The sequence below is a fragment of the Thunnus thynnus genome, chromosome 3 (genome assembly GCF_963924715.1).
Source record: "Thunnus thynnus chromosome 3, fThuThy2.1, whole genome shotgun sequence".
NCBI lineage: Eukaryota > Metazoa > Chordata > Actinopteri > Scombriformes > Scombridae > Thunnus > Thunnus thynnus.
In genome coordinates, this window is record NC_089519.1 from 7,588,784 (window position 1) to 7,603,428 (window position 14,645).

Here is a 14,645-nt window from a genome sequence, read left to right on the forward strand (position 1 = left end):
CACCTGAATCACAATAATCATTGTTTCTGATCTCATTAGTCGATGTCTTCCTCATCACCTTTTTACCAAGATCATCTTTTCTTCTCTTATTTGTTTTCTTTGTCTTTCTCACTTTCTTTTCCCACTGTCCTCCTCCCTCCCTTCCTCCCTCCAGGTTACAGTGATCTGGGTGTTTCAGAGACACCTTTGCTCTACAGTCTGCTGGTGACGCGGTGCAGAGAAGACTACTGCGAGGACTTCTGTGTGTACAAAGGCAGCAGTCCGGAGCACTCGGCCTTCCTGCCCCCAGGCTTCAGCTCAGCCCAACACCGTGTAGCCGTATCCATCACAGTGGAGGACCACCAGGGAGCCGCCATCACTGCACTCAACAAGTAGCTACATTTTACTTTACTGCTTAGATGAGTTAGACAGCAGCATGACAAAGATTTCACCACCAGAAACGTTACACAGTCCTTCAACTTTTCTTTTTTGTTCCTGTCTCAAGCTATTCTGGCCTGCCAAGCATGTACACTCCCGAGCAGTACAATAAATCCCTGCCAGTGCCTCGTAGTAGAAGATTTCAGCTGAATTTAGCCTAGCTTGGATCAGTTGCTGAATTATAATGTTTATGTGATCTATTGGCAGCTAATATAAAGGAATAAAAAATGTTATTGAACTTGTCACTCTTATTAAACTAAGTATACTGAATGTGACTGTCAGAAAAATTATTTTAAAGCTTTACTGTTATTGTAAGAAAGTTGGTGATTCATAAATTTATTCTCTAGATAAAAAAAAAAATCTAAAATCATATCCAAGTCTACATAAATATGGAAAGATAGAAACACAACATTCAATAAGAATGAATGAATGTTGTTCTGTGTTTGTGTCCAGGTCTATCGAGGTTGTGCTGCCAGATCCGCCCCATGAGTACAGCAGCCTTCCCCATTGGCTGGCTGAGCTAACAGACAGCAAACTCAAAAAGCTGCTGGAGCAGGGAGACTCCCAGAGAGTCCGAGAGTTATCTCTGGTTCTCATTACAGTCCTAAATGAGGTAGGAGAGGCCTAGAAACCCAACACTAATGAATTCATTTATTGATCCAATTACTCTTCAGTTGATAACACATGAGGCATATGTATACCTGTATTTACTTTCCTCCAGTATGAGCAGACAAGGGAGACAGAGCGGGTGTCCCGAGCTGAGCGTGGTTACCGAGTCAGAGTCCATAGCAACATCACCAGAGCTCTGACTGCTCTGGACCTGAACACTGTAAACGACATCCAGCAGACCTCCGCTGCTCTGGCGCAGTGCACGGTGAGCAGGATGAGAAGGAGGGGAGGTGGGAAGGAAAGGAAAGGAAAGGAGGCAAGAAAAGAAAGACAGAAAGAAAAAAGGGCAATTTGAAAAGGCAAAGAATAAAGCTAGAAAAGAAGTTCAAAGAGCAAAATAATGATCAGTTGTGTGTGTGTCTGTGTGTGTGTGTGTGTGTGTGTGTGTGTTTTCCAGGCGGTGAGTCGGGAATTCATCTGTGAGGAGTGTCAGAACAGCACTCTGAACAAACTGGAGTCCATGTTGGAGATTCTGCAAATTGACACCAAGCAGGGTACTGTCACACCGACTGAGATAGCTGACAATATCCTGAACATCATGGGTAAGAGAGTACATTCACATAAAAAAAAGCTGTGTCTGTGTCGGTGCAGGAGTTCATGTTTTCATCTTTTAGAAAAGTACAGTTGCTTGTCAGTCAGCTACTTACAGAAGATGAACTACAGTGAATGAAACTGCTCGAACTCCTTCCCTTGCCTCCAGGTGATCTGATCCATCGGGTCAGCCAGTCAGCCTCCCAATCTTACCCCCAGCCTCCCTACGTGGATTCCACCTCACCCTCCTCGACCTCCCCATTTTCCCCCTCTGGTGAAGAACAAGGAGGTATCCTGTTAGACCCCTCTCCCTCCTCCTTGGAACCACACCCTCTGCGAATGGCAGCCAAGGCTTACAGCCTGTCCTTGGTCCTCATGCTGATCCTGATGCACGCCCGCGTGCTCAACGAGGAGCCGCTTGTGCTGAGAGGAACTGAGATCGCCGCCACGGGAAAACTGGCAGACCCCCAGAGTCTGCTTTGCTACGATGGCAACAACAGTCCAGGTTGGCCTGTGTATTTAGTGTCATATGAGCTGATGAAGTTACGTTTCTGTAGGTGGTAACTTTCATCACCTCACAATGTAAAGTTGCACATTACAGACATATATATCTCTCCTCTCCTCTCCTCTTCTATATTTCCAGAATGCCAGCGATTCTCCATCCCTCGAGCTTTCAACAAAAGTCTTCACAGAGCTGCTGCAGGAAACAGTATCATGCAGATACTCTTTCAGGTAACATCAGAAAACATGACAGACGCTACTCAGTTGAGTACAAAATTCTCCTCTTGAACTTTTTCTTTAGATTGCTGTCAAAGAGTTTGGCAGCATGAGAGCTGTCGGTGCCAGAGTCACTCATGAGCACACACTCACAGAAATAACTTGAATAACTATTTGAATTGTTCCTGTCTTTTAGACTTTTTCCATTTTACCCTCTATTTCTACCAGATCTCATTTTCCCCACACTACACCTCCTCTTATGATTTTCTCTCCCTCTTACTTTTTCTCCCCAGGTGGAGTCCAACCCCTTCCCTTTCAACTATGTGGCCAACTACACCATCTCTACCGAGGTGGCATCCATGGAGTTCCGCACTGAAAATGGCACCCAGATACCGATCTCCGGACTCGACGATAGTCTAGCCATCACTGTTTCCATTAACAATGGCAGCAGTGGAGAAGCGGGTGCCGAGGGTTCTGGTGCCGGTGGCGTCCCCACAGCTGCAGCAGTGAACATCAGCCACTGTGACTCTGTCATTGTCACGGTCAGCACAGGAAACACCAACGAACACGCAGGGCTGTTTGTGCAGCTCAACTTCACCTCTTTGGACGGTGAGCTCTCTCATTCATTTGTTTTGTTAGTTTATTTGACTGGTCTGGAACAATCCTAAAAAAAGAGCCAAAGCTAGCTTAGAATGCTAATTTTCATGTTGTCCCTGGTTATGATGTTAAAAAGGCAGCCATCATATGCACACTGCACATACTTAAGGTGGACATATTAACAGGAACAGCAGAACAAATACTGTATTCAACAAAAAAACATTAATTGATTAAGCATACGATGTTCAAATTGTGTTAAAACTGTTAGGACGGTGTTTTGAGGGGATAATTTATGGTAGTGTTGTGTTGGAGGGCATTACAAAAGAGGTGGACCTCTTGTAGCCTTTACATTTTTATTGTTCTCATTGTCATTGTTTGTAAAGTCATCATTTGTCAATTTTCTCTCTGGGATCAATAAAGAACCATTATATGTTGTTTTGGCACCCCAGTTCTCTTTATAATTAAATCTAATGTTATTATATTTCCAGAAATTACATATAATTATGAATCTGTCCAGCATTTAATTGCAGCATGAGAGAGTTGCAGTGTGAATGTTGAATGGGTTTGCCAACATGTAGCTTTTACATGGGCCAAAAAGGGAGATTACATATTATCTATAGATGCATTAACATGATGGATACAAAGAGGTAAAACAGATTGCACTTTAGGGATTACATACCTGCCTGGGTTGGACATTTAGCGACAAAGCACAGGCCTACAAAATGCTTTGATAAATGGTGGCCTCATTTTTCACTTAGTCTTTTTTTTTCTTTCTTTCTCCAGATGCCAGAGAGAGGGATAAAAGGGAAGAGGAGGACGAGGAGCCATACATCATAGCCTACCTTCATTCCCATGAACAACCTAATGAGTTCAACCAGACAGACAAAAAACATATCACACTCAGTATGACCAGGGGGCAAGATCTTGACCACAAGAAATACACCTTCTTTCTGTCTCCAGAGTAAGAGTCCTCGTTCATCCTTTGGCATGTAACATGATGTATACTAAACATGTCACAAAGTTAGCTCAGAAGTAGACATTGTTGTTTGCATCATCTGGCAGCAGAGCTTTATAGAAATAAGTCTGTCGCTAAAACTGAGGTCCTGAGTTAAAGCTCCCATGTCACCAATAAATTTATTTTGGATATAATTGTCTATATAGTAGGACTACAACAAACAGTCTCTCCTGTGTTACACAGGAAGTACAACACCACACTGGACCACTATATCAACGTGAGCACATCCTGCGGGCCCACCTCTCGGCCTGTGGGTGTTAAACTAGAGGTCGGGGTGTTTGCCTCACTGTGTCAGTACTTCAATGAGAACGAAAAGCAGTGGCGAACAGATGGCATGGTGCCCCTGGCAGAAACCAACGCTAGCAGAGCCTTTTGCCGCACCAAGCACCTCACAGCCTTCGCTGCAGGCCTTTTCGTACCGACCAATACAGTCAGCTTTAAAATGCCAGTAAGAATCACACACACAAACAAATCATTGACTTTTTGTGCTCATGCACCAGATAAACACAGACATTAACTATCCCTCTTCTCCTTCAGGAGCGTTCCGGTCCACCAAGCCTGGTCGTCATGTTGGTGTGTGTGCTGGGCTTGCTAAGCTATGTTGTTGCAGCAGCCATCCTGCACAAGTTGGACCAGCTAGATTTGCGCCGGGCCGGTGTGGTTCCACTCTGCGGCCGAGACGGACTCTTCAAGTACGAGGTTCAGGTCAAGACTGGCTGGAGCCGAGGGGCAGGTGAGATAGGTTCACTATTAATGGATTAATAGCTCAATAGATTTTTACAGTGCTATATTAATTATACAGTATACAGTACAGTATTGGCCTGAATATAAGACCCTGTTTAAAAGCTGAACAGAAAAGACTGAATGAAACAATCAAGCCTGAGATAGAACATAGAATTGACATAGAATCGGAAATCAATACATGTAGGATAATTATCTTGCATAGAATAATCATTTTAAAATCTTTAAATAAGAATAGTAAATGCGACAAACTAGAAAGAGAAAGAGAGAGTTCATAAAAGAGAACCTGTCTAATGGCATTTGTATCAAGTCTGCAAAGGAAGTGCACAATCTTTTGTTATAAAAGTGTTATAAAGTGTTATTTTTTTTATTTGTGCCAATAACTTAATTATGTAAATACCAAAAACTATGTTAGTAAGGGGGTGACTTATCAAAATGGTTTGTGAAGAGTTCAGAATGTATGGTAACTGTTGATATAATGAGTTCCTCTACCTCTGCAGGCACTACGGCTCATGTAGGAATCAATTTGTATGGACGCGAGAGCCGCAGCGGACACCGCCATCTCGACAGCAGGGGAGCCTTCACACGCAACGCTCTTGACATCTTCCATATTGCTACAGATACCAGCCTGGGAAGTGTGTGGAAAATCCGAATTTGGCATGACAACAAGGGTAAAGACACATGCGCACACACAACAGAGGCCTGTGATCACAAAGAGTTTAACTCACTTCAATTTGGAGAAAACTAATGTAACCATCATTTGCTGCCCCTCCCTCAGGTCTGTCCCCAGCATGGCTGCTACAGTACGTGTTGGTCAAAGACTTGCAGACAGGAAGCAGCTACTACTTCCTGGCTGAGGAGTGGCTGTCAGTAGATAATGAGAGAACTGACGGACGGGTAGAGATTGAGGTGGAGGCTTCAGGTAAGAAACAAACATCCAAATGATATTTGACATCCACTGATGGATGATTCTTGTTTGTTCACTTTACTGCATTTCTTCCCTTTTCCTTCAGAGGAGGCTGCTCTTCGTCAGTTTCCCCGCCTCCTGCGGTGTGAGCTTCAGAGGGCGCTATGCGAGAGTCACCTGTGGTTGTCGCTGTGGGAGAGGCCCCCCCGCAGCCCCTTCACCCGCCTGCAGAGAGCCACATGCTGCGCTGTGTTACTGCAGCTCTTTCTGTTAGCAAACACATTGTGGTTCAGCATTGTGGTGGATAAAAGATACAGGTAAGGGAATGTGTGTGTTTATGAGTTTTTCCATCTTATCTGCGAATGTCCACATTGCAACTTCTGGTCATCTGTTCCTAACACTTCAATGCCATCCTGTGTCGCAGCCCGCGGGCCGTGGCAAGGTTGTCTTCATTAAATGGAGAGACGATAGCAGCAGGCGTGGTGACCTGTCTGATCGTCTACCCTCTCTACCTGCTCGTCTTCACGCTCTTCAGAATGAGCCGCAGCAAGGTAACACAAACATGCCTCGAACTAAAACATGATCAAGGTTTCAGTCACTTCCATAGGCCAAACAGCTGAATATTTTCTGTGTGTGTGTGTGTGTGTGTGTGTGTGTGTGTGTGTGTGTGTGTGTGTGAACATTAGTGTGTGTCTGTGGAGCAGGTGCCACCACAAGTGGACCAGGAGTCAGTGGAGATTGATGACTTCCTGGACAACTCCATGGCTGGAAGTTCCTTCCTGTTTTTTAATGGCGAGGTAGAGTCTCACAGGAGAAGACTGGAGTTTTAAATTGAATCACGATTGATATGTTTAAACTGAATCATCCCTGATATGGTTAAAGTTCAGATGCCTTAATGTATTTTTTAACTTATCATGGAATCAATATGAAATTTAAATGAATCTGATGTTTTGGCCCAGTGATTATTTTAGAAAGTAGAGGAACATTGCAGTCAGGCAAGGAAAAATGTATCGTTTTCCCTGGTGAGGTCATTAGTATATGTCTCTCTCTCTCTCTCTCTCTCTCTCTCTCTCTCTCTCCATCTATCATCTGTCTATCTTTGCATCCATCCATTCCTCTCTGTTTCTCAGACCAATTCAGAAGAAACCAATGTAGATTTGCCCACTCCATCAACCAAAAGGTGAGTTGCTCTGTTGCCATGAGGGTGTTTTAGATAATGCATAATTTTACTTATTGGAAGCCAAATGCCAAGTATAATAGCCAGATGAAATGAGGATAAGATAGAATAGAAGAATAAAGAGCATACAATAATAAAGAGAAAAGTGGAAGTAGATGGATTAGATTAAAGAATAGTGACGATAAAGAGACTGAGAAGATTAAAAAAAAGTATTTTTCATCTTCATATTGGCTTCTCTTGAATGTGATTTCTGTCTTGCCACAAAACAATAATAAATTTAGAAACCATGATTGTCTCAGTATTGAGTCCAGTCATAGCGCAACATAATTCTTGTTCTGTGAAAAACTTGTTTTCTTTAAGGGAGACAGAGAAGAAACTAAAAAGACAATTTGAGTAATTGAATAATTTGCTGAAGTCTTGCTAATAAAATCCTCTCACTGTGTATTTCAGCGTGGAAAGCTGGGACATGGCAGAGGAGGAGACGGAGGACAGGGATTGGCCGGAGCTGTTGAGTGATGTGTCTGTGGTGGGAGGGGCGGGGCATGGAGCAGGACTGCCCAGGCTGAAGAGGGGTCAGGGGAGCAGGCACCTCGGCGTCGATATGACCTTTAACCCTGATGAGGAGGAGGGGACTGAACAACGCAACAAATATTTCACTTCCTCAGGTAAACAAAGCACGAAGAGGCTGTTAAACACAGACAAACATCTAGTTTACAGAATGAGGACATCCACGTATTTGACTGTGCAGTCATACTATATTAATACACTGTCTACTGAAGTCTTCACTGAAGTCGAGCTGTTTTTTTACACACAGACGAGGATCTGATCAAACACATCCTGACAGATGGACAGAACTTCTTTCCTCAGGCAGATGAAAGCGAGATGGCTGACCTGTAAGTTGAACAAGGAACTAATATTTGATTCATTTTCATTGTACTTTTATGATTGTGCAGAGGATTCACCAGCCATTACATGGCAATTGCTGCTCAAGTTTAATTTTTATTTTCTTTTTCCTGTGTGTCAGGTCAAGCATTTTTGGAGACAAGACAGAAGTGATTCTCCTCCAGAAGCTGAATGAGCCTCTTCCTCTAGAATCTGTCAGAAGAGACCCACCAAAAACTGCTTTCACCTCAAATACAGGTGTGTGTGTGTGTGTGAGTGTGTGTGTAGAGGCATCAAACAAATTACCTCCCAGCGCTTGTGTGTATCAGAGTTGGTTGTCTTCTCAGTGGACAAGATATCTTAGTAGAAAATGGCAAAGAAGTCTATTTTTTCTCTGTGTTAGTATCCCTGCTTCTCTAAGTAAGGCTTATTTTATACAAAAAAAATAGCTTAAGTAGCACTAACAGCAAAGTCATCGTAAAAGATCTCCAAATTGGACATAAGAGGGCATCTGAGAGTTCTTTGCCTCATAGATCAATATCTGCAAACTGCTCTGCTGTTATTCAGCCTGCTTGGCTTTTCTGTCAGTTTAGTGACACAGGATACATAAATTACCCACAACGTTTTTTTTGTGTACGACTTACAACTCTCATTAAGCAAAGAGCAAAGTTTGATGATTATTACTGCTCTGGCGGCTGAGTGTTTAGCTCATTATAGTCCGGTTTTGATGAGAAAACAGAGCGTATGCATCGTTATTTCTTTCTGCCGCCTGAATGTTTAATAAGCGAAACAATTTGTTGCGTGTTGTTTCTTTGTTGTCAAGAAAAGGATAAAAAAGAAGAAAAAAAAAAGACACTTGTCTTCACACTGGGTCTGAAGTACTTACAACATAATTTATTGTTCTTTGGGAAACTTGAATGTTTTGTCAGTAACTTTATTGTTTGAGCTGACTTTGGAGTTCTTGTGGGTGAAGAATTGAAAAGTTTCTTAGAACTTATTTCCCTTGTGAAAAGTGAAGTAATCTTCAAAGACATATCTATTACACAAGGTCATTAAAATGCAAATTCCTTGCTTTTAAATAGTTAATACTGGGGATAAAAAATGTATATATTCCCAGTAGTCTCTTTTTTTATGTCTTACTTTTTCTTTTCTGATCTTTTTTTTTTTATCTCTGGCACCTTCACTTTTCTTTTTCAGTATTTCCTTTTACAAAGTATGTTTTCCACTCCCCTGACCTCTCCTCTCCCCTCTCCAGTTGTGACGGACGTGTGCCGTCCCAGACGGTTCCCTCCCTGGTGTGGACGTGCGGCCCTGTGGGGAAGCTGGGCAGGGATTGCTCTGGCGAATAGTATTTCAATTTTTGCGGGCCATGGGTTCAATCAAAGTGTGGCCATGATGTGGCTCATCTCCTGTTTCGCCAGCTTCCTGTGCTCTTGCCTGCTGTTGGAGCCAATTAAGGTAGGACACAAACACCTTTATGTTCATAGATGCTGGTATACCACACACATACACACTCTTTTATAAATTCACATCAAGTTGCTGTCAAGTGAAAACCTTATATAGTATTAATCAATATTTTTATATTAATGATGAATCAAATGATTACTGTTATTTGAAAGATATTGCAAGATTTATCACCCAGCTGCAGTTCCCCTCAGTTCTACAGTGTTTTAGCATCTTTTAGCTCATTGTTTTGGTTTTCCAGCCTCCAACTTTACAGTTTTGGTTCACTCTCACAGCTCTCATCTTGTTCTTCAGCAAAACAGCTCTGATAAACCCATTTTACACTACCTGCCCAGCACCAAACAGCAAACAGACACAGTTAGCAACTAGCAGGTGAATATGTGAAGCATTTAGCAGCTAAACAGTCAGATATTTCCCTTAGGAGCTGGTGGAGACCAAAGCAGAGCTAACAGGAGAGTGAATATTTGACTTATATTCATTCGATGGACAGAAGCAGAATTCCAAATGAGCACCGCTGTTGCTCTGTGTCTGCTGGATGTGTGAATAGGCAACATTAACATAACAAAATGATAATATGTCAATGTTGTGTACAGTTTGTGGCGCTGCTCCAAAGTAGCCAAAAAAACACTTGAAACATTGTGAATTTAAAACCCTTCAGATGAATTCATAATGCACTGACTGGCTGACAATCAGGCCATTGTTCCTGAAGCACTGGAATGTTGTACATGTAAAGTACACACCCCAAAATCATTTTGATTTAATTCCCATTACTTTGTATCTCAGTTGAGGTTTTCCTGTTTTCACTTCAGCTGATCAGTCATGAATCACTCATTCCTCTTTGGGTTTATTGAATTCAACGGCCTCCTGAGCTGAGCAGCTCTAACACTCCCTTCGCCCCTCAGGTGTTGTGTGAGGCAGTTTACTATGCGGTGTGTGTGCGTCGCCTGCGTCCAGAGGACCAGGATGTGCTAGTGGAGTTTCCCCGGGTAGAGAGAGTGGTCCAGCGGGTCCCCAGGGTGAGACCTCCGCAGGGCTTCGCTCTGTCCCAGGCCCGGCACCAGGCCCGCAAGGTCCACATGCTGCACACCATGCTGAAGGTGAGCGAGAAAGACAGAGAGGAAAAAACAAAAAACAATGAGAATCTTTCTATCTTCACTGTGTTTTGTTTGATAACATAATTTTTGGCTCTCATTTTCAGAATTTCCTGGTTTACATGTTTTTCCTGTTGGTGGTTTTACTTCTCAACTATTCTGACTCAACCAAAGACACACACAGCCTGAGACTGCGCACGCAGCTGCAACGAGCACTGCACACACCTGAGTACCACAACATCAGCAGGTACACACACACACACACACACACACACACACACACACACACACACACAGGTTCTCAACTTGACCTTATCTGAAAATGTGGTGCTTCAGAGGAAAAAATGTAAATAATTTTAATAAAAAATACTAACGAAGACCATTTTTTAACTAGTTTGCTAAGAATAGAATCCCATTTTCAAGGATGACCTTCTGCTTGTCCACTGGTGCTGAATAATTCTTGGCACTTAATAGTATGTGAAGTCATTAAAAAAATGATTTCCGAGGCTGCTCCCATGACTGAGCTCTAGTTTTTCTCTCATGTGCTCCTGAGACTTGACCTGTGTTACCTTATTCAGACCGAAAGAGAACAAGTGCAGAAAAAATTGGCTCTAGCAAAGCCGTAACTGTGTCCATAAGTCATGTTTATTTTAAACAGAGCAGATCCATAGTGTCTTTTGGTCCTCTGTACAGTCATCCTGTGTACACACAAACATCCTGTAGTTATTTATAGATTATAGAGTTGTCACAATGTTGAATCAACACACACTGCTGTCAAACATACTAATCTGTTCTTTAGTATGACAGCAGTACGTGTTTATTATGACACTGTGATGTTTAAACATGACAAACACACCATGTATACTTCTTCAAATCCTCCTCTTTGTCTTTTAGCCGAGATGACGTTCTGATGTGGCTGAACGAGTCCTTGTTACCACGCCTACTGGATGACTCCGCCCTCTTGAGAGACACAGGAAGCGTGTTACTCGGCACACTTAGGCTCCGACAAATCCGTGACACACAGGGTGAGACTGGTCATCTTATTTTGTGATGAGCTTGTTTGGAGCTAAATCTCTGAGTAAACTGGGGCTCCATTGATCTGACTCTCTAACTTACTGAGTCTGTACACATGAAAAATATATCTTGTGGAGAGTTTTTCCTTCGGGTCTTCTGTCATTCAATAGTATCGAGTGAATTTGATAAAATGTTAAGCATCACAGGGACTCCAGCAACCCTTCTGGACTGATTCAAATCAAGCAATTTAATGTTTAGATATTAATAAAACTGCTTTTTTCAGTCGCAGGTGGTTCCAGGTCAGGAGACAGTATTCGGGGACAGGGCTGGGTTACATCTCCAACTAAAGACTCTGAGAATTTCACAGCTTTCGGCGTCACCAATGCAAACTGGTAAGGACAGTGTCGAAAATCTGGGTGTGACAAGGCAGGCGTTACGTACCTTCTAGGTCAAATATCAATGTCTGTTTAACATCTGATCTTTGTTTATGTGTCATGTTCTTTTTTTTTTCTCCTCTATTTCTCAAATCCCACTCATCTTTCCAGGGCGTGGCGTTTGGGTCAGGTGAACGCGAATAACAGCAGAGACGTGGTCGTTCAGCTAAACAGAAGCCTGGAGGAGGCTTCGTCCTCTTTACAGCAGCTGCAGCAGCTGCACTGGCTCAACTACAGGTAGTAAAGGGGAAAGGACAGGGCTGGAAACAGTAGAAAAAAAAGAGTGTTTTTAAGTCTGAGTTACAGCAAAATAAAAAATACTGAAATCCTAGATAATAAATACACCGGCCAAGGCAATACACTCAATCAAACAGTTATATGTAAGTTTATTTTTGATGCTGTAAAAGAGGAGTTTGCTCACTGATCTCACTGGCCAGGTTGTTCCATAGTCCAGGGGCCAGATGTAAGGGAGTGAAAATCCGGCTCTATGTGCATGTGTCCACAATTCCACAATGATTGGAACAAAACAGAACCATGTGTACTCATGGCTTTTTAAATCTGGAGTGGAGTTTTATTGTCCCTGAAGTGCAGTTTGCCTCTCAGTGTGCTATCATTAAAAACTTGCACATGAAAATTTATACTACATCAAACGTAAAAAACTAGAAAACAATGCAGTAAATAATGCACTGAAAACGTTGGCTCACTTTCAGCATTTTGTTCTGAGAATGATAACTGATGACATAAACAAACTTTTAATCCAGCTAATACCACATTTGGTGTTAGGCTTCAGAGGGGAGCAAAAAGAGGTGCGTTTTATCTCTCATATGAATAAATAAAACTTCCTGTGAAGAGAAATAATATCTCAATTCCAAAACACAGAGGCAGCCAAAACAGGAAGTGAAAAAGAGAAATATCCTGACTCTTGATCTTATCATAAACCATTAAGTGTGTTTTTCTGTATGTGTGTGTGTGTGTGTGTGTTCATAGGACCCATGCAGTATTTGTGGAGTTCTCGCTCTACAACATCAACACCAACCTCCTGGCTGTCTTCTCCTTCCTCTTCAAGTTCCCAGTTTCTGAGAGTGCTCAGTCCAGCCTTGACCTTCTTGTCATCACTCTGTGGCCAATCACAGGCCTGGACTTGCAGCTCCTTCTCATGGTAACCCTTAGAACAAGGCCAATAATCAACTAATATTCCAGACTTTACAAAATTGCCAGTATTACCTGATCTTTATCATTTCGTCATACATTTCGATTAACGTTTTAACGTTGTATGCTTCCCTGTTTTCCAGATTATCCTTCTTGCCCTGGTGTTGTATTTCCTGGTGCGGGGGATCTTGGGCTTCCTCAGAGAGGGTTATGTGTACCTGCTGTCAGCCTGGAGGCTCCTGGGTATCTGTAAACTTGCTCTGGCAGCATCTGTGTGCGGGCTGCATCTGAGCCGCTGCATAATGGCCAAACAGCAGTGGGCGTCGTACCTGAAGCACCCGCGCAACGCGTTCACAGATTTCTACCCGCTGGCCAAACAAAGCCAATTGTACACAGTCATGTCTGCCATGCTGTTGTTCATACTGGTGCTCAAGGTAAGAGTGAAAGCTAAATTATTGGCATATTAAAGATTTATTACAACTTTTGTTTTATCATCAGTTAATTTTTCTTAATGTTACTAAAAACATTTAAACTCACCATGTTAATTTCTGAGATTTAGAAACACAGTGACATTGCTAAAAGAAGTCTGACGGGGCCAGTTTAGCCAAATTTATTAAAGGTGAACAGTGAAATGATCACTCAAACCCTCTGTTACAGACAGTCATCACAGTTTATAGGATAAATGTGATGAGATTTTGTTTTCTTATTGTCAATAAATCCCATAAAAAGACCAAAACCAATAATGAATTGATCTTACTAATAAATATCGTCTGTGTTGTCAAAGTCAGATATAGATTATTCCTCTTTGCTGTAAATCAAACAATATTAAACATGTGACATGTTCCTTCATCGCTACGAACACACACACATTAGTTTAGTTTGATCTGATTCCAAATACTCCGTTCTGCTGCCGGTAATCCAGTTGAAAATAGTCGCCAACAAGTGCATCTTCAATAGGAACCATGAGGACAGAGTGTAACAAACAGGGCAGGGAAGTCCCAAAATATTGATAGAAGCACTAACTTATTGCTGGATTTGGTCTTTTCATTAAATTTGGCCATAATAAGAAATTAGATTAGATTGATTAGATTCGACTTTATTGTCATTGAACAAGTAGAAGTTCTGCATGTAGTTGACATCTGACCAGAAGTGCAGATTTAGGCATAAAGTGCTGATATGCAGGATATAATTTACTATGAGCAGCTTACAAGATATAAAGAGATATAGATACACAGATATATGCTTATAAATTTATTGTGTGTTAGGGTTTATTTTAGTTCAGAAAAGAAATAGCAGCAGGAAAAAAGCTGTTCCTTAGTCTGCTGCTGCGGGAGCAGAGGCTTCTACATCGCCTCCCTGATGGTAGTGGAGAAAGCGGTTCATGGATTGGGTGTGAAATCACTTTGATGATGCCCTTCGCCCTCCACAAACATCTTTTCCGATAGATGTCCTCAATGCAGGGCAGCCCTGTCCTTTTTAAGACTGACATTCTGGCTCCACTTTGATCTAAAGAAAAATATTTCAGGTGCTTCTGCTATCAGTTTAAACTCCAAATAAAGTGGTTTAGATTATCTGGCCAAGCTGCTTGCTTGTTTACAACCTGTCTGATTGTCTGACCTTGTTGTAACAATGTTATCACACTCCCAGAACTTAACAAATTGGGGTGGCTGTGGCTCAGTGTGTGTAGGTGTGGGAAATATTTAGCATGTGCTGAATAAATGTGATGTAATGAGCACAGTTTTATCATAAAAGTGATGGCAAAAACTATGAAAACAAGGCCAAAGTTGCAATACGCCATAAGTTTTCCTTGAATACAAAGAGAAAATAAATGTTCTTTTGT

At 42.1% G+C, this 14,645-nt stretch overlaps 1 protein-coding gene across 2 annotated transcripts in view; it reads left to right on the forward strand.

Moving 5' to 3' along the window:
- pkd1a (polycystic kidney disease 1a) overlaps positions 1-14,645 on the forward strand; it is a 66,879-nt gene that overhangs the window by 46,784 nt on the left and 5,450 nt on the right. The window contains exons 27-53 of one of the 2 annotated variants that reach the window (XM_067583284.1): positions 155-371; positions 871-1,030; positions 1,139-1,291; positions 1,484-1,628; positions 1,787-2,122; positions 2,261-2,349; positions 2,628-2,943; positions 3,715-3,892; positions 4,130-4,394; positions 4,484-4,679; positions 5,188-5,358; positions 5,466-5,609; positions 5,701-5,911; positions 6,019-6,145; positions 6,281-6,391; positions 6,725-6,774; positions 7,222-7,436; positions 7,586-7,664; positions 7,796-7,911; positions 8,909-9,111; positions 10,020-10,214; positions 10,316-10,455; positions 11,103-11,233; positions 11,506-11,614; positions 11,768-11,893; positions 12,644-12,815; positions 12,949-13,239. In XM_067583284.1, the coding sequence (XP_067439385.1) occupies positions 155-371; positions 871-1,030; positions 1,139-1,291; positions 1,484-1,628; positions 1,787-2,122; positions 2,261-2,349; positions 2,628-2,943; positions 3,715-3,892; positions 4,130-4,394; positions 4,484-4,679; positions 5,188-5,358; positions 5,466-5,609; positions 5,701-5,911; positions 6,019-6,145; positions 6,281-6,391; positions 6,725-6,774; positions 7,222-7,436; positions 7,586-7,664; positions 7,796-7,911; positions 8,909-9,111; positions 10,020-10,214; positions 10,316-10,455; positions 11,103-11,233; positions 11,506-11,614; positions 11,768-11,893; positions 12,644-12,815; positions 12,949-13,239 (4,646 nt within the window). The remainder of the gene's footprint in view (positions 1-154; positions 372-870; positions 1,031-1,138; positions 1,292-1,483; positions 1,629-1,786; positions 2,123-2,260; positions 2,350-2,627; positions 2,944-3,714; positions 3,893-4,129; positions 4,395-4,483; positions 4,680-5,187; positions 5,359-5,465; positions 5,610-5,700; positions 5,912-6,018; positions 6,146-6,280; positions 6,392-6,724; positions 6,775-7,221; positions 7,437-7,585; positions 7,665-7,795; positions 7,912-8,908; positions 9,112-10,019; positions 10,215-10,315; positions 10,456-11,102; positions 11,234-11,505; positions 11,615-11,767; positions 11,894-12,643; positions 12,816-12,948; positions 13,240-14,645) is intronic. The other variant, XM_067583291.1, reaches the window with a different exon arrangement.